Source organism: Oncorhynchus kisutch, linkage group LG14, assembly GCF_002021735.2.
Source record: "Oncorhynchus kisutch isolate 150728-3 linkage group LG14, Okis_V2, whole genome shotgun sequence".
Lineage (NCBI taxonomy): Eukaryota > Metazoa > Chordata > Actinopteri > Salmoniformes > Salmonidae > Oncorhynchus > Oncorhynchus kisutch.
The window spans coordinates 20,039,178-20,059,694 of NC_034187.2; the positions used below are offsets into that span (position 1 = coordinate 20,039,178).

The 20,517-nt window shown below is 42.8% G+C and overlaps 1 protein-coding gene across 1 annotated transcript in view; it reads left to right on the top strand.

Annotated features, from left to right (window-relative positions):
* LOC109904571 (tetratricopeptide repeat protein 7B) overlaps positions 1-20,517 on the top strand; it is a 113,382-nt gene that overhangs the window by 9,133 nt on the left and 83,732 nt on the right. The window contains 1 exon segment of the mRNA XM_031787605.1: positions 1,857-1,915. Within this exon segment, the coding sequence (XP_031643465.1) occupies positions 1,857-1,915 (59 nt within the window).

Sequence of the window (20,517 nt, forward strand, 5' to 3'; positions counted from 1 at the left end):
TGTATACCCTACAAGACCTGCCACCAGAGGTCTCTTCACAGTCCCCAAGTCCAGAACAGACTTTGGGAGGCTCACAGTACCACATAGAGCCATGACTACATTGAACTCTATCCCACATCAGATAACTGATGCAAGCAGTAGAATCAGATTTAAAAAGCAGGTAAATATACACCTTATGGAACAGCGGGGACTGTGAAGTAACACAAACATAGGCACAGACACATGCATATACACACATGATAACATACACACTATACACAGATGTACACATGGATTTTGTGTTGTAGATATGTGGTAGTAGAGTATGGCCCTGAGTGCACACACTTAGTGTGTTGTGAATTCTGTAATTAATGTATTGTAATGTATTTAAAATTGTATAACTGCCTTAATTCTGCTGGACCCCAGGAAGAGTAGGTGCTGCCTTGGCAGCAGCTAATTTGGATCCATAATAAATACAAATTACAGACTGCAATTACCACCAGTTACATGTCATTATTACTGTGTAACTATGCATAATTACAATTCATTATAATTATTGTTACAGTGTAATTGCATAAATGCACTGTAATAAGGACCCCTTAAAATGAAGTGTTACCAACATTTTATAGAAACTTTTGCATAAAGACCGTTCAGATGAAATATCAATCTACATTGTTAGATTTGTGGAAATATATCATGCAACCTGACCTTTAATGAATCACTATCCTTCCTTGGTTTCCCCAGTAAGTGGATTGGACTTGCCTGTAATTAACTCATTCATTAATTGATTGGATTTGTATAGGGCTTTTCCAGTGCTCAAAGCGGAAACCATTTTGTGCCAGAACGCTCACCACACATCAGCTAATGTTTGGGAGTTGGACCTGCCTGTGTGCTAGTGTATTAGACAGTGCAGTAGGCCTATACCCCATCAGAAGTGCTGGTATCTGTACTATTAGTACCATAGTGGTTGAAGGGGGCCAGGTTCATCAGCAGATCGATGCAGCATTGACAGACTGGCCCAGACTGTTCCTGTGTCTGACCTTGTCCGCTGTTTCAACCAGCAACTTTTTTCTCCACTCGGATTTGTTCTGCCAACAAGGTTTCTATCTCTTTCTGTCTGCTCTCTGTTTCTCGCTCTCTGTTTCCCTCTCTTTGCTTTTTCTATCTCTTTCTTTCTCTCCATCTCTCTGTCTCTGCTCTCTCTCTCTCTCTCTCTATTTTTCTTTATTTCTTTCTTACTTTCTGTATTTGTCTCTCTTCTCTCTCTCTTCCTCTCCCTCTCTCTTTTTCTGCTCTCTCCATCCCTGAGTCTCTCCTGGCCTTTCTGAGGGGTAACAGTGTAGCAACCTTTTATATGTTTTTCATTTCAGCAGCCCTGCTATCTAGTCAGTCTGAATGCATATATATGCTATCATGTGGGAACTCACTCAATAACATTCTCCCATCCCCAGTGCTAGCCTGTCTGATGCTATTCTGGCCCTGAGGCCTTTGGTGTGACTACTCTGTTGAGTTATGGTGTTCACAGTGTAGAGATAGTGAATGGTTTTCAGACCTTCTATTTTGTCCTTAAGTGTCCTTAGTTGAAGAGCAATGATGCAAATACTAATTTTTGGGGCTCATGGTGTCATTTTAGTTACCAAGCCTCAGGATAGAGCTGTGCTGTTGCTCTAAAATGTCATAACTGTATGTGCTATTTGAATTCAATATTTAAACTAATCTAGTGGCATCAATTCACTCCCCCAAAAAGCCACAGGCTTTACCCCTGCATTTTCTTTCTTCTGTATCGGCTGTTAGAATTCAATATTGAAATTCTAATTTAGTGCAACTGATTCACATTGGAGTGGCACGTCCCCAAATAGCTCCCTCCCCACCTCCAGCACACGCCTTTCCCTTCCCCACCTACATTCCCAGCCCACCCACACATCCAGAACACCAGGTCGGAGAGAGCTGCCCCCCTGTAATTGAACCGGCAGCTGATTCCATACAGAATACAGAGAGACACAATATACAATACCCAGGAGATGAATGGGGCAACAGCACTAAAGCCAGGTATCTATCTCTCTCTCTTTCAGTGTATCATGTGCCAGACAGGCAGCACAAGGTGTAAGGACACAAGCTACCTGCTGCTGAATGAAATAATTTCATATTTTTGACAGACAGAGAGAGGAGAGTGGGAACACAATGGGGACCTTCTGGTTGGACTGATGGAGAGAAAATAGGGGGAGGAGAGGGTTAGGAGGGGGAAGAGGAGGAGAGGGGGATGAAGAGAAGAGAGTAGCAGCCATGGTTCTTCCCTTGTCCTCTCTCCTCTTATCTTTCTTTCCTTCTAGGTCTACTATTATCTGATGTTATCTAGGTTGTGTTTTCTTATCTCTCTGATTACCGATCTGGTTTTGGAAGTACAATATTGTTGTTTATGAATTAAAACGTTTGGCTGATTTGCTTATGTACAGTGTAACAGTCTATTGCTGATGCAGAATGTGAACACATCTTCAAGCATCGCATTTTGGTGCAAGAGGTGGCTCCAGTGCTCCATCCTCTGTTCTCTGGTCAATTTGATGTGTTTCAGGGCCTCACTGTCACTCTTCTCTCTCTCTACTGTCACTCTTCCCTCTCTCTACTGTCACTCTTCCCTCTCTATACTGTCACTCTTCCCTCTCTCTACTGTCACTCTTCCCTCTCTACTGTCACTCTTCCCTCTCTCCACTGTCACTCTTCCCTCTCTCTACTGTCATTCTTCCTTCTCTCCACTGTCACTCTTCCCTCTCTCCACTGTCACTCTTCTCTCTCTCTACTGTCACTCTTCCCTCTCTCCACTGTCACTCTTCCCTCTCTCTACTGTCACTCTTCCCTCTCTCTACTGTCACTCTTCCCTCTCTCTACTGTCACTCTTCCCTCTCTACTGTCACTCTTCCCTCTCTCTACTGTCACTCTTCCCTCTCTACTGTCACTCTTCCCTCTCTCCACTGTCACTCTTCCCTCTCTCCACTGTCACTCTTCCCTCTCTCCACTGTCACTCTTCTCTCTCTCTACTGTCACTCTTCCCTCTCTCCACTGTCACTCTTCCCTCTCTCTACTGTCACTCTTCCCTCTCTCTACTGTCACTCTTCCCTCTCTACTGTCACTCTTCCCTCTCTCCACTGTCACTCTTCCCTCTCTCTACTGTCATTCTTCCTTCTCTCCACTGTCACTCTTCCCTCTCTCCACTGTCACTCTTCTCTCTCTCTACTGTCACTCTTCCCTCTCTCCACTGTCACTCTTCCTTCTCTCCACTGTCACTCTTCTGTCACTCTTCCCTCTCTCTACTATCACTCTTCCCTCTCTCCACTGTCACTCTTCCCTCTCTCCACTGTCACTCTTTCTTCCAATCCAAGGGTCCGTTTGTCTCAGGACGCATAGTAGGTATTCCTCCACTCCTCTCTGCCCTAGAATAGCACTGTGTTTGACTTACAATCCCCCCCCAGAGAAAACAATGCTCTTGTATTACCATAGAGACTCAGGTTGACTTGCAACTCAAAGCCAAGATGCCAAGCCCAGACCTGCCAACCTGCATGCATTTTGCGTACCATGCACACAATTTGAGGTGAATGTACGCAGTATGAAAAACGACCATAAAATACACAAAAATAGGCTTGTAGTTGGCACTTTGTGGTTTTTGACTCAACCGTCTGAAGTTGAAACTGAGCCAATCAGAGTACTAGGGCGAGGAGGAAATATCTCTTCACCCTCCAGCTGGATGACAGCTCACCTACTTTGTCCATTGATACCACTGATGTGTGATGAAAAAGGGAAAATGTAAAGCTCATAACCATTCAAATTTCGTAGTTAGCTCCTTAGCTAAGGCAAGATTATGAAAAAGGTAGTTAGTTACAGCGTTTAGTCAACTAAGCGAGAACACTTTATTGCCCGCACCTGCTTTGATCTCCTCAAAGGTAGTAGGCGTGAGTGCATTGATGATGAAGGAAACATGTGCAGTGTTGCGGTAGTTCTTCAGTGTGCGTCTCTGAGTGGATGGAAACAAACATGGCAGAGAGATCTGTTCCGCTTATACCGTCGTTCACAGAAAATTATGCTAGACTTTTAACGATTAGTAGGCCTATGTTAATTAATCAGTTCTTCATCTGCCCTCTTTATATACAGTTGAAGTCGGAAGTTTACGTACACCTTCGCCAAATACATTTAAACTCAGTTTTTCAAAACTCCTGACATTTAATCTTTGTAACAATTCCCTGTCTTAGGTCAGTTAGGATCACCACTTTATTTTAAGAATGTGAAATGTCAGAATAATAGTAGAGAGAATGATTTATTTCAGCTTCTATTTCTATTATCACATTCCCAGTGGGTCAGAAGTTTACATACACTCAATTAGTATTTGGAAGCATTGACTTTAAATTGTTTTACATGGGTCAAACGTTTCGGGTAGCCTTCCACAAGCTTTTGGCCCATTCCTCCTGACAGAGCTGGTGTAACTGAGTCAGGTTTGTAGGCGTCCTTGCTCGCACACGCTTTTTCAGTTCTGCCCACAAATTCTCTATGGGCTTGACGTCAGGGCTTTGTGATGGCCACTTCAATACCTTGACTTTGCTGTCCTTAAGCCATTTTGCCACAACTTTGGAAGTATGCTTGGGGTCATTGTCCATTTAGAAGGCCCATTTGCAACCAAGCTTTAACTTCCTGACTGATGTCTTGAGATGTTGCTTCAATATATCCACATAATTTTCCTGCCTCATGATGCCATCTATTTTGTGAAGTGCACCAGTCCCTTCTGCAGCAAAGCACCCGCACAACATGATGCTGCCACCCTCGTGCTTCAAGGTTGTGATAGTGTTCTTCGCTTGCAAGCCTCCCCCTTTTCCTCCAGACATAACAATAGTCATTATGGCCAAACAGTTCTATTTTTGTTTAATCAGAACAGAGGACATTTCTCCAAAAATTACGATCTTTGTCCCCATGTGCAGTTGCAAACCGTAGTCTGGCTTTTTTACGGCGGTTTTGGAGCAGTGGCTTCTTCCTTGCTGAGCGGCCTTTCAGGTTATGTTGATATAGGACTTGTTTTACTGTGGATATAGATACTTTTGTACCTGTTTCCTACAGCATCTTCACAAGGTCCTTTGCTGTTGTTCTGGGATTGATTTGCACTTTTTGCACCAAAGTACATTCATCTCTAGGAGACAGAACGCGTCTCATTCCTGGGCGGTATGACGGCTGCGTGGTACCATGGTGTTTATACTTGCATACTATTGTTTGTACAGATGAACGTGGTACCTTCAGGCGTTTCGAAATTGCTCCCAAGGATGAACCAGACTTGTGGAGGTCTACAAATGTTATGTCTGATTTCTTTTGATTGAAGGTAGGCCTTGAATGTAGGCCTTGAAATACATCCACAGGTATACCTCCAATTGACCCAAATGATGTCAATTAGCCTATCAGAAGCTTCTAAAGCCATGACATACTTTTCTGGAATTTTCCAAGCTGTTTAAAGGCACAGTCAACTTAGTGTATGTAAACTTCCAACCCACTGGAATTGTGATACAGTCAATTATAAGTGAAATAATCTGTCTGTAAACAATTGTTGGAAAAATTACTTGTGTCATGCACAAAGTAGATGTCCTAAGCAACTTGCCAAAACTATAGTTTGTTAACAAGAAATTTGTGGAGTGGTTGAAAAACGAGTTTTAATGACTCCAACCTAAGTGTATGTAAACTTCCAACTTCAACTGTACCTGTATGTCATTAGTAGGTAACTAATGATGTGATAGTCAGTACCTCAGTTACATTTATTTCTAGGGCCTCCCGAGTGGCGCAGAGTTCTAAGGCACTGCATCGCAGTTGATCCCAGGCTGTGTCACTATCGTTTGTGACCGGGAGTCCCATAGGGTGGCGCACAATTGGCTGAGTGTCGTCCGAGTTAAGAGAGGGTTTGGCCGGGGGGGCTTAACTTGGCTCATCGCGGGCCGGGCGCCCGCAGGCTGACTTCGGTCGTCAGTTGAACGGTGTTTCCTCCGACACGTTGGTGCAGCTGGTTTCTGGGTAAAGCGAGCGGGTGTTAAGAAGTGCGGCTTGGTGGGTCATGTTGCGGAGGATGCATGACTCGACCTTCACCTCCTGAGCCCGTTGGAGAGTTGCAACGAAGAGACAAGATCGTAATCATAAAATTGGGGAGAAAAAGGGGATAAACATTACAACAACAAAACATTCTAGTTTGCTACTGAAGAACAGCCAAGTACCCATATTATTAACAGTCAATAGTTACCATTCTTACCATTCCTACGGAGGCAGTCTTCTGCCAAAATCATTATTAGGCTAAACAAAAGTGAATTTTCCTATGATTTGAGCAGTATGGATGTCGCAAGTGTGCCATCAGTGGTACTCTACTTCAAGGTTGGCAGGTCTGCAAGCCTCAAGCCTGCCAGTGGAAAAGTGATTGGACTCAGCAGGCCCAATGGCTTGAATTGGAGACGGTGTGGGATGGATTCCTATATCCATAGCTGCTGTGCTTTGATCTAGTTAGCCATAGTTTGATACCTGCCGGCTAGCTCCCCTGTAGGTTACAGCAGTAGTGTGTGTGAGTAGCTAGTTATGGGTGTTGATATGGAGGTTATGCTCCCTAAGCTCCAGGTAGGGGTGTGGTGGTAAAACTCTGTCGGAGTGTGCATGTGATTTTGTGTGCATGTGTGTGCCAGTGTGTGTGCTGGCTGTGTTTCAGTCAGACCTGAAGATGGATGATAGCCTCCTATCTCTCTTAGCCCCACCCCCATACTGACATTATGATTATCCCAGCATGCTTAGAGCTCATCTCACAACCACACCATTTGGGATGCACATCGCTGACAGGATTAGGGCTCACAGGAATGTTAACAGACACAGCTGTAGCAGCCACATGGCTTCTCTAACGTTCACAGTACACATCTATTTGACACGCTTCAAAAAAACAACTCTCAAAGCTCCTTTTGCTATTGCCCATAAATGCATTCTTCATCTCTCATTGAAGTTATACTGAATTGATGGTGTCTTGATCAAATACATCCTCCTCAAGCACCCCTTTGTGCTGTCTGGATCTCCTGGGGGGAACCATCCATACCACAGTCTGCCTGGGAAGCACTGGGTGTGTCCCAAATGGCAACCTATTCCCATAGGGCTCTGGTCTAAAGTAGTGCACGATATGGAATAGGGACATACCCACTGTGTAGGGCAAGGTGGATTTTTCACCTGGAAAATGGAGGAAACCACTTAAAAACCAGAGAGGAGAAGAGTTAAAGAGAGGAGGCTGCCACTACTGCTGCTGCTGAAGATAATAGTTCATAGATGATGCAACACAGTGTCTCTTTCATGTCAACCTGCACCCAGCCTCCCTCCCTACCTCCACACGTCTCTCTCTCTCACTAATAACACACTCCGGTGTGTGTGAGACACACACACTGGTATAGTGGTGCAAATACATTAATACAAAACACACTACATACAAATCACGCACACACACAGCATTTCCAGTGGGAAGGTGCTTTTTCTATCCTCGAGAATGCCAACGCTAAAAAGGACACGTCTTCAGTAAATAGCCAGCTGCATACATGGCTAATGTGTAAGCTATGAGTAGCGGTAATTATCTGTTGTTAAGTGTGTCTGCTAAACTCATAAGTAATGCAGCAGTGTGCCTGCCTGTGAATCTCGTGTTGCTCTCTCTGCTCATAGATATTTAAAGTTGAGCGTTGCGATAAAAACATCTGCCAGCATTCTTTTTGTATAATTATTTTCCCCCTTTGTAAAGTGGTCAATCATGGTTGCAGTGAATTAGGAGGAGGCCTTTGGTACTGAGCAGGAAATGGATCTTACAAAAAAAACAGCAGGACCAAGGCAATTCTTCATAATATGTTTTTATTGAAGTGGCTTGCTAAATAGAGCAGAGGAAAATGCTTGGTTGGATAAGGGATGTCTAGTGTACACACTAACTGGATCGATGCAAGGAGTGCATCCAAAATAGTACCCTATTCCCTACTGTTATAGAGTGCACTACTTTAGACCAAACACCTATGGGCCTTGGTCAAAGGTAGTGCACTACATAGGGAATAGGTTGCCATTTGGGATGCATAGTCTGTGCTTCCTCTAGCTGTTAGGCATCTGAAAAACCAGGTCACTTTTCATTAGCAAATCAAGTCTTAGAATGCTGCCTGCTGCAGTCTTGGATTTACTGTAGCCCTGCCAACACACAAACACACACACAGATTCCTTACTGTCAGTGCTGTATCGGTTTGAGCTGATTTATGAAAATGAGGCCTAACAGCAAATATGTATTAAGTCTTTGATGAAACCCTCATTTGCAAACGGATACGCACCACCACGTTATACACATAGACACACAGACATGCAGACAGACACAGACAGACGGATGGACACAGGGGGGAGAGGAGCAGGCCGCTCACTTGTTTGGTGTTACCGGGCAGTTTAGCACTCTGAGCTGAACCCTAGTTGACATTTCTCCAAAGTTACAGTGTGACGCATCGATAACATAACAAATGCTCACACACTTATGAGATACTTTCTTGCATTAAGCACATAAACACATGCAGTCAGAGAAGGCGTGTGGTTAGTTTGTTCAGTGGGAGAGTGTTAGCTGAGTAGGTGTAGGAACATTGCAGTGTGTCTGATCCATAGAGAAGTGTTGAGCTAGGGTATTGACACCTCCTATCAACTGAAAACCTTACACACAAATGACCATACCAGCTCTGACACACACACACACACACACACACTGATATGCACATATTCCCCATTATTTATAGGAAATATCTATATATTTTATTGCTTGTTTATACAGGTCCATAATTATGAGAACAGAGATTTTCTCTGATGCCATAAGGATTTTCTCTATATTTTCAGCATCGATTTTAAGGCTTGGTTTTAGTCAGTATGTGGTAGGGGTACAATATGTATCCACTATCTACCACTCTATATAAAATGTATCCACTCTATATAAAATGTATCCACTCTATATAAAATGTATCCACTCTATATAAAATGTATCCACTCTATATAAAATGTATCCACTCTATATAAAATGTATCCACTCTATATAAAATGTATCCACTCTATATAAAATGTATCCACTATATATAAAATGTATCCACTATATAAAATGTATCCACTATCCTCCACTATATATAAAATGTATCCACTATCCTCCACTATATATAAAATGTATCCACTATATATAAAATGTATCCACTATCCTCCACTATATATAAAATGTATCCACTATATATAAAATGTATCCACTATCCTCCACTATATATAAAATGTATCCACTATATATAAAATGTATCCACTATCCTCCACTATATATAAAATGTATCCACGATTCACCACTCTATATAAAATGTATCCACTATATATAAAATGTATCCACTATCCTCCACTATATATAAAATGTATCCAATATATATAAAATGTATCCACTATATATAAAATGTATCCACTATATATAAAATGTATCCACTATCCTCCACTATATATAAAATGTATCCACGATTCACCACTCTATATAAAATGTATCCACTATATATAAAATGTATCCACTATCCTCCACTATATATAAAATGTATCCAATATATATAAAATGTATCCACTATATATAAAATGTATCCAATATATATAAAATGTATCCAATATATATAAAATGTATCCACTATATATAAAATGTATCCACTATCCTCCACTATATATAAAATGTATCCAATATATATAAAATGTATCCACTATCCTCCACTATATATAAAATGTATCCACGATTCACCACTCTATATAAAATGTATCCACTATATATAAAATGTATCCACTATCCTCCACTATATATAATATGTATCCACGATTCACCACTCTATATAAAATGTATCCACTATATAAAATCCCTTTTTCAGGATAATTTGTAAACATACACCTGTGGAACGGTCGCTAAGTCACTAACAGTTTACAAACGGTAGGCAATTAAGGTCACAGTTATGAAAACCTAGGACGCTATAATGAGGCCTTTCTACTGACTCTGAAAAACACAAAAAGAAAGATGCCCAGGGTCCCTGCTCATCTGCGTGAACGTGCCTTAGGCATGCTGCAAGGAGGCACAAGGACTGCAGATGTGGCCAGGACAATAAATTACAATGTCCGTACTGTGAGACGCCTAGGACAGCGTTACAGGGAGACAGGACAGACAGCTGATCATCCTCGCAGTGGCAGACCACGTGTAACAACACCTGCACAGGATCGGTACATCCGAACATCACATCTGCGGGACAGGTACAGGATGGCATACAACATCTGCCCGAGTTACACCAGGAATGCACAATCCCTCCATCAGTGCTCAGACTGTCCGCAATAGGCTGAGAGAGGCTGGACTGAGGGCTTGTAGGCCTGTTGTAAGGCAGGTCCTCACCAGACATCACCGGCAACAACGTTGCCTATGGGCACAAACCCACCGTCGCTGGACCAGACAGGACTGGCAAAAAGTGCTCTTCACTGACGAGTCTCAGTTTTGTCTCACCAGAAGTGATGGTCGGATTCGCGTTTATCGTCGAAGGAATGAGCGTTACACCGAGGCCTGTACTCTGGAGCGGGATCGATTTGGAGGTGGAGGATCCACCATGGTCTTTGGCGGTGTGGCACAGCATCATCGGACTGAGCTTGTTCATTGCAGGCAATCTCAACGCTGTGCGTTACAGGGAATACATCCTCCTCCATCATGTGGTACTTGCAGGCTCATCCTGACATGACTCTCCAGAATGACATTGACACCAGCCATACTGCTCGTTCTGTGCGTGATTTCCTGCAAGACAGGAATGTCAGTGTTCTGCCATGGCCAGCGAAGAGCCCGGATCTCAATCCCATTGAGCACGTCTAGGACCTGTTGGTTCGGAGGGTGAGGGCTAGGGCTAGGGCCATTCCCCACAGAAATGTCTGGGAACTTGCAGGTGCCTTGGTGGAAGAGTGGGGTAACATCTCACAGCAAGAACTGGCACATCTGGTGCAGTCCATGAGGAGGAGATGCACTGCAGTACTTAATGCAGCTGGAGTCCACACCTGATACTGACTGTTACTTTTGATTTTGACCCCCGCTTTGTTCAGGGACACATTTTTTCATTTATGTTACTCACATGTCTGTGGAACTTGTTCAGTTTATGTCTCAGTTGTTGAATCTTGTTATGTTCATACAAATATTTACACATGTTAAGTTTGCTGAAAATTAACTCAGTTGACAGTGAGAGGACGTTTATTTTTTTGCTGAGTTTATAATATGCGTCCACTATCCACCACTCTATATAAAATGTATCCACTATATATAATATGTATCCACTATCCACCACTCTATATAAAATGTATCCACTATATATAATATGTATCCACTATATATAATATGTATCAACTATATATAATATGTATCCATTATCCACCACTCTATATAAAATGTATCCACTATATATAATATGTATCAACTATATATAATATGTATCCATTATCCACCACTCTATATAAAATGTATTAATTTTATTATTTATTTGTTTGTCATGTTTGTCGTATGGAAGAGACCAAGGCGCAGCGTAATGTGAATACATGATACTTTTAATAAAGATGGACACTAAACAAACTATACAAAATGAACGTGAAGCTATGATACAAAAGTGCAAACACAGGCAACTAGACATAGACAATAACCCACGTAATACCCAAAGAAGATGGCCGCCTAAATATGGTTCCCAATCAGAGACAACGATAAACAGCTGCCTCTAATTGAGAACCAATCTAGGCAACCATAGACTTACATAAACACCTAGATAGTAAACACCCCCATAAACCTACAAAACCCCTAGACAGTACAAAAACACATACATCACCCATGCCACACCCTGACCTAACCAAAACAATAAAGAAAACAAAGAATACTAAGGTCAGGGCGTGACATTATTATTATTTTTTTCACCTTTATTTAACCAGGTAGGCAAGTTGAGAAGTTCTCATTTACAACTTTGACCTGGCCAAGATAAAGCAAAGCAGTGCGCACAAACAACAACACAGAGTTACACATGGAATAAACAAATGTACTGTCAATAACACAATAGAAAAAATCTATATACAGTGTGTGCAAATGAGGTAAGATTAGGGAGGTAAGGCAATAAATAGGCCTTAGTGGGGAAGTAAATACAATTGAGCAATTAAACACTGGAATGAAAGATGTGCAGATTATGAATGTGCAAGTAGAGATACTCGGGTACAAAGGAGCATAAAATAACAATATGGGGATGGGGTAGTTGGATGGGCTATTTACAGATGGGCTATGTACAGGTGCAGTGATACAGTGCCTTGCGAAAGTATTCGGCCCCCTTGAACTTTGCGACCTTTTGCCACATTTCAGGCTTCAAACATAAAGATATAAAACTGTATTTTTTTGTGAAGAATCAACAACAAGTGGGACACAATCATGAAGTGGAACTTTTTTAACAAATCAAAAACTGAAAAATTGGGCGTGCAAAATTATTCAGCACCCTTAAGTTAATACTTTGTAACGCCACCTTTTGCTGCGATTACAAGTTGCTTGGGGTATGTCTCTATCAGTTTTGCACATCGAGAGACTGACATTTTTTCCCATTCCTCCTTGCAAAACAGCTCGAGCTCAGTGAGGTTGGATGGAGAGCATTTGTCTGCAAAAGACCTGAGACTGGGACGGAGATTTGTCTTCCAACAAGGCAATGATCCAAAACATAAAGCAAAATCTACAATGGAATGGTTCAAAAATAAACATATCCAGGTGTTAGAATGGCCAAGTCAAAGTCCAGAACTGAATCCAATCGAGAATCTGTGGAAAGAACTGAAAACTGCTGTTCACAAATGCTCTCCATCCAACCTCACTGAGCTCGAGCTGTTTTGCAAGGAGGAATGGGAAAAAATGTCAGTCTCTCGATGTGCAAAACTGATAGAGACATACCCCAAGCGACTTACAGATGTACTCGCAGCAAAAGGTGGCGCTACAAAGTATTAACTTAAGGGGGCTGAATAATTTTGCACGCCCAACTTTTCAGTTTTTGATTTGTTAAAAAAGTTTGAAATATCCAACAAATGTCGTTCCACTTCATGATTGTGTCCCACTTGTTGTTGATTCTTCACAAAAAATACAGTTTTATATCTTTATGTTTGAAGCCTGAAATGTGGCAAAAGGTCGCAAAGTTCAAGGGGGCCGAATACTTTCGCAAGGCACTGTATGTGAGCTGCTCTGACAGCTGATGCTTAAAGTTAGTGAAGGAGATATGAGTCTCCAGCTTCAGTGATTTCGTTCCAATCATTGGCAGCAGAGAACTGGAAGGAAAGGCGACCAATCGGAATAGGCTTTGGGGGTGACCAGTGACATATACCTGCTGGAGCACGTGCTACGGGTGGGTGCTGCTATGGTGACCAGTGAGCCGAGATAAGGCGGGGCTTTACCTAGCAAAGACTTATAGATGACCTGGAGCCAGTGGGTTTGGCGACAAATATGATACGAGGGCCAGCCAACGAGAGCATACAGGTTGCAGTGGTGGGTAGTATATGGGGCTTTGGTGACAAAACGGATGGCACTGTGATAGACTGCATCCAATTTGCTGAGTGGAGTGTTGGAGGCTATTTTGTCAATGACATCGCTGAAGTCAAGTATCGATAGGATAGTCAGTTTTACGAGGGTATGTTTGGCAGCATGAGTGAAGGATACTTTGTTGCGAAATAGGAAGCCGATTCTAGATTTAATTCTGGATTGGAGATGCTTAATGTGAGTCTGGAAGGAGAATTTAGAGTCTAACCAGACACGTAGGTATTTGTAATCGTCCACGTATTCTAAGTCAGAACTGTCAAGAGTAGTCCTACTGGATGGGCGGGCAGGTGCGGGCAGCGATCGGTTGAAGAGCATGCATTTAGTTTTACTTGCATTTAAGAGCAGTTGGAGGCCACGGAAGGAGAGTTGTAATGGCTTTGCAGCTCATCTGGAGGTTAGTTAACACAGTGTCCAAAGAACGGCCAGAAGTATTCAGAAATCCACTATATATAAAATGTATCCTCTTTTTATATATAGTTACTTATATATAGTTATAATTACTTACTTTCAAGATGGCGTAGCAGTCAGACGTCTTTGTCCTGTCTTTCCCTTGTATATATATTTTTCTTTACATATCTTTTTTAAATATTTAAATCAAATAAAACCTCAACTTCTAAATACTCTCCTGCAACCTGCCTCACCCAATGCGGCGTGGATCTGCTTTTTTCTAAAGTATTTCTATTTACTTCGGATCTGAAATCTCTCAACTGAAGCTAGCCAGCTAACTACCTACCAGCTATCAGTCAGCAAACCATTGCTAGCGGTCATCAGCTAAACTTTAGCTCGGAAAGCTCTCGCCAGTTCGAACAACGTGACTCAAACCAGAGCATAACGGACCTATTTCTCTCCATATCCCCGGATTCCTACCTCAAACTCTGAACATTTTCATCTGGATCTTCACAACTAGCTAACCGCAATCCCGGGTGACCACTCCTGGCTAGCGTTTCCATCCTGGAGCAAGCACCAATTAGCCTGAAGCTATATATAGTGGATTTCAGGGCTGTTGTGCTACCACCGAAGCTCACTCCTGGTCTACAATATCCGGACCCCTTCTACTGCAGGTACGGGGCACTGAACCCCGCCGATCCTCTACGACTGGAATACCGACATAATCTGCCCGAGGATTCCAACAGGCCCCTCAGGCGCGATGCCCACTGAAGGCCCATTCTGCTAAACTGCTAGGCCTGCTAGCAACCTAGAGCTACTTGGAACCCCACTAATCCACGACTGGTCTATCGACGTCACTGCACGAAGAGGCAAAAACAGACTTACCCGCATCGCAACGTCCCCCAAAGGCTAACTTGCTAGCCCTGGTCTGCTAACTGCTAGCTTGCCTGCCCCGGTCTGCTAACTGCTAGCCCCTGCTAACTGCTAACTTGCCTGCCCCGGTCTGCTAACTGCTAGCACCTGATAACTGCTTGCTGGCCAGCCCCGGTCTGTTAACTGCTAGTTTGTTTAGCCCCGGCCTACTAACTGTTAGCGTGTTAGCATCGGCCTGCTAACTGTCTGAATCGCCGTGTCCCTAGTCAGCCCAACCACTCACTGGACCCATATGTTCACTTGGCTACACATGCCTCTCTCTAATATCAATTTGCCTCGTCCATTACTGTCCTGGTTAGTGATTACTGTCTTATTTCACTGTAGAGCCTCTAGCCCTGCTCAATAAGCCTTAAACAACCATGTTGTTCCACCTTCTACATATGCGATGACCTCGCCTGGTTTAAACATCTCTAGAGACTATATCTCTCTCATCATTACTCAATGCCTAGGTTTACCTCCAATGTACTCACATCCTACCTTACCTTTGTCTGTACACTATGACTTGAATCTATGCTATCGTGCCCAGAAACCTGCTCATTTTACACTCTGTTCCGAACGTGCTAGACGGCCAGTTCGTATAGCATTTAGCCTTACCCTTATCCTACTTCTCCTCTGTTCCTCTGGTGATGTAGAGGTTAATCCAGGTCCCGCAGTGCCTAGCTCCACTCCCACTTCCCAGGTGCTCTCATTTGTTGACTTCTGTAACCGTAAAAGCCTTGATTTCATGCATGTTAACATTAGAAGCCTACTCCCTAAGTTTGTTTTACTTACTGCTTTAGCACACTCAGCCAACCTGGATGTCTTAGCCGTGTCTGAATCCTGGCTCAGGAAAACCACCAAAACCCTGAAATCTCCATCACTAACTATAACATTTTCTGCCAAGATAGAACTGCCAAAGGGGGTGGTGTTGCAATTTACTGCAAAGATAGCCTGCAGAGTTGTGTATTACTATCCAAGTCTGTACCCAAACAATTAGAGCTTCTACTTCTAAAAAAATCCCCTTTCCAGAAACAAGTCTTTCACTGTTGCCGCTTGCTATAGACCTCCCTCTGCCCCCAGGTGTGCCCTCGATACCATATGTGAATTGATTACCCCCCATCTATCTTCTGAGCTTGTGCTACTAGATGACCTAAACTGGGACATGCTTAACACCCCGGCCATCCTACAATCCAAGCTTGATGCCCTCAATCTCACACAAATTATCAATGAACCTACCAGGTACAACTCCAAATCCATAAACACGGGCACCCTCATAGATGTCATCCTAACTAACTCGCCTTCCAAATACACCTCTGCTGTTTTCAATTAAGATCTCAGCCCTCATTGCCTGCATCCGTAATGGGTCTGCGACCAAACGCCCACCACTCATCACTGTCAAACGCTCCCTAAAACACTTCTGCGAGCAGGCCTTTCTAATCGACCTGGCCGGGGTATCCTGGAATGACATTGACCTCATCCCGTCAGTAGATGATGCCTGGCTATTCTTTAAAAGTGCCTCACCATCTTAAATAAGCATGCCCCATTCAAAAAATGTAGAACTAGGAACAGATATAGTCCTTGGTTCACTCCAGACCTGACTGCCCTTGACCAGCTCAAAAACATCCTGTGGCGTTCTGCATTAGCATCGAATAGCCCCTGTGATATGCAACTTTTCAGGGAAGTTAGGAACAAATATACACAGGCAGTTAGGAAAGCTAAGGCTAGCTAAGGCTAGCATCCTGTAGTACTAAGTCAAAAATGTTCTGGAACAGTGTAAAGTCCATGGAGAATAAGAGCACCTCCTCCCAGCTGCCCACTGCTCTGAGGCTAGGAAACACTGTCACCACCAATAAATCCACTATAATTGAGAATTTCAATAAGCATTTCTCTACGGCTGGCCATGCTTTCCACCTGGCTACCCCTACCCCGGTCAACTGCCCGGCACCCTCCACAGCAACCCGCCAAAGCCCCCACCATTTCTCCTTCACCCAAATCCAGGTAGCTGATGTTCTGAAAGAGCTGCCAAATCTGGACCTGTACAAATCAGTCGGGCTAGACAATCTTGGCCCTCTCTTTCTAAAATGATATGCCAAAATTTTTGCAACCCCTATTACTAGCCTGTTCAACCTCTCTTTCATATTTTCTGAGATTCCCAAAGATTGGAAAGCTGCCGCGGTCATCCCCCTCTTCAAAGGGGGTGACACTCTAGACCCAAACTGCTACAGACCGATATCTATCCTACCCTGTCTTTCTAAGGTCTTCGAAAGCCAAGTTAATAAACAGATTACCGACCATTTCGAATCCCACCGTACCTTCTCCGCTATGCAATCTGGTTTCAGAGCTGGTCATGGGTGCACCTCAGCTACGCTCAAGGTCCTAAATGACATCATAACCGCCATCGATAAGAGACATTACTGTGCAGCCGTATTCATCGACCTGGCCAAGGCTTTCGACTCTGTCAATCACCACATTCTTATTGGCAGACTCGACAGCCTTGGTTTCTCAAATTATTGCCTCGCCTGGTTTACCAACTACTTCTCTGATAGAGTTCCGTGTGTCAAATCGGAGGGCCTGTTGTCTGGACCTCTGGCAGTCTCTATGGGGGTGCCACAGGATTCAATCCTCGGGCCGACTCTTTTCTCTGTATACATCAATGATGTTGCTCTTGCTGCTGGTGATTCTCTGACACACCTCTACGCAGACGACACCATTCTGTATACTTCTGGCCCCTCTTTGGACACTGTGTTAACTAACCTCCAGATGAGCTTCAATGCCATACAACTCTCCTTCCGAAGCCTCCAACTGCTCTTAAACACAGGTAAAACTAAATGCATGCTTTTCAACCGATCACTGCCCGCACTTGCTCGCCCATCCAGCATCACTACTCTGGACGGCTCTGACTTACTTGGACAATACTTGGACAACTACAAATACCTAGGTGTCTGGTTAGACTGTAAACTCTCCTTCCAGACTCACATTAAGCATCTCCAATCCAAAATTAAATCTAGAATCGGCTTCCTATATTGCAACAAAGCATAATTCACTCATGCTGCCAAACACACCCGCGTAAAACTGACCAACCTACCGATTCTCGACTTCGGTGATGTCATCTATAAAATAGCCTCCAACACTCTACTCATCAAATTGGATGCAGTCTATCACAGTGCCATCCGTTTTGTCACCAAAGCCCCATACACTACCCGCCATTGCAACCTGTACGCTCTTGTTGGTTGGCCCTCGCTTCATACTCGTCGCCAAACCCACTGGCTACAGGTGATCTACAAGTCTCTGCTAGGTAAAGCCCCACCTTATCTCAGCTCACTGGTCACCATAGCAGCACCTACTCGTAGCACGTGTTCCAGCAGGTATATCTCACTGGTCACCTCCAAAGCCAATTCCTCCTTTGGTCGGCTTTCCTTCCAGTTCTCTGCTGCCAATGACTGGAACTAACTGCAAAAATCTCTGAAGCTGGAGACTCATATCTCCCTCACTAACTTTAAGCACCAGCTATCAGAGCAGCTCACAGATTACTGCACCTGTACATAGCCCATCTGTAAACAGCCCATCTATTTAATTAACCTACCTCATCCCCATACTGTATTTATTTATTTATCTTGCTCCTTTGCACTCCAGTATCTCTACTTGCACATTCATCTTCTGCACATCTACCATTCCAGTGTTTAATTGCTATATTGTAATTACTTCACCACCATGGCCTATTTATTGCCTTAACTCCCTTATCTTACCTCATTTGCACTCACTGTATATAGACTTTTTGTTTTCTTTTGTTCTACTGTATTATTGACTATGTTTTGTTTATTCCATGTGTAACTCTGTGTTGTTGTGTGTGTCGAATTGCTATGCTTTATCTTGGTCAAGTCGCAGTTGCAAATGAGAACTTGTTCTCAACTAGCCTACCTGGTTAAATAAAGGTGAAATATATATTTTTTAAACAATCCACTCTTTATAAAATGTATCCACTATCCACCACTATATATAATATTTATCCACCACTATATATAATATTTATCCACCACTATATATAATATATATCCACTATATGTAATATGTATCCACTATTCACCACTATATGTAATATGTATCCAGTATATATAATATGTATCCACTATCCACCACTATATACAGTGCATTCTGAAAGTACTCAGACCCCTTTACTTTGTCCACATTTTGTTGCATTACAGTCTTATTCTAAAATGTATTCAATAGTTTTTTTTCCCTCATCAATCTACACACAATATACCCCATAATTACAAAGCAAAAACAGGTCTTTAGAAATGTTTGCTAATTTACTAAAAATAAAAAACTGAAATATGACATTTATGTAAGTATTCAGACCCTTTACTCAGAACTTTGTTGAAGCACCTTTGGCAGTGATTACAGCCTCAAGTCTTCTTGGGTTTCACGCTACAAGCTTGGCACATCTATATTTGGGGAGTTTCTCCCATTCTTCTCTGCAGATCCTCTCAAGTTCTGTCAGGTTGGATGGGGAGCGTCGCTATTTTCAGGTCTCTCCAGAGATGTTCGATTGGCTTCAAGTCCGTGCTCTGGCTTGGCCACTCAAGGACATTGAGAGACTTGCCCCAAAGCCACTCCTGTGTTGTCTTGGCTGTGTGCTTAGGATTGTTGTCCTGTTGGAAGGTAAACCTTCACCCCAGTCTGAGGTCCTGTCTTTACTTTTCTCTTTTCATCTTTCCCTTGATCCTGGATCCTGGCTAGTCTCCCAGTCCCTGCCTCTGAAAAACATCCCCACAGCATGATGCTGCCACCACCATGCTTCACCATAGGGATACTGCCAGGTTTCCTCCAGACTGACACTTGGCATTCAGGTCAAAGAGTTCAATCAGACCAGAGAATATTGTTTCTCATGGTCTGGGAGTCTTTATGTGCCTTTCTGCAAACTCCAAGTGGGCTGTCATGTGCCTTTTACTTAGGAGTGGCTTCATTCTGGCCAGTCTACCATAAAGACCTGGTTGGTGGAGTGCTGCAGAGATGGTTGTCCTTCTAGAAGGTTCTCCACAGAGGAACTCTGGAGCTCAGTCAGAGTGACCATCGGATTCTTGGTCACCTCCCTCACCAATGCCTTTCTTCCACGACTGCTCAGTTTGTCCGGGCGGCCAGCTATATATAATATGTATATATAATATGTATCCACTATCCTCCACTATATCTAATATGTACCCACTATCCTCCACTGTACATATAATGTATCCAATTTCCTCCACTGTATATAATATGTATCCAATTTCCTCCACTGTATATAATATGTATCCACTATCCTCCACTATATATAATATGTATCCACTATCCTCCACTATATATAATATGTATCCAATTTCCTCCACTATATATAATATGTATCCACTATCCTCCACTATATATAATATGTATCCACTATCCTCCACTATATATAATATGTATCCACTATCCTCCACTATATATAATATGTATCCAATTTCCTCCACTATATATAATATGTATCCAATTTCCTCCACTATATATAATATGTACCAACTACCCACCATTATATATATAATGTATCCACTATCCTCCACTATATATAATAATATGTATCCACATCGGCTGGGCGATATGACGATATATATTGTGTGACGATAGAA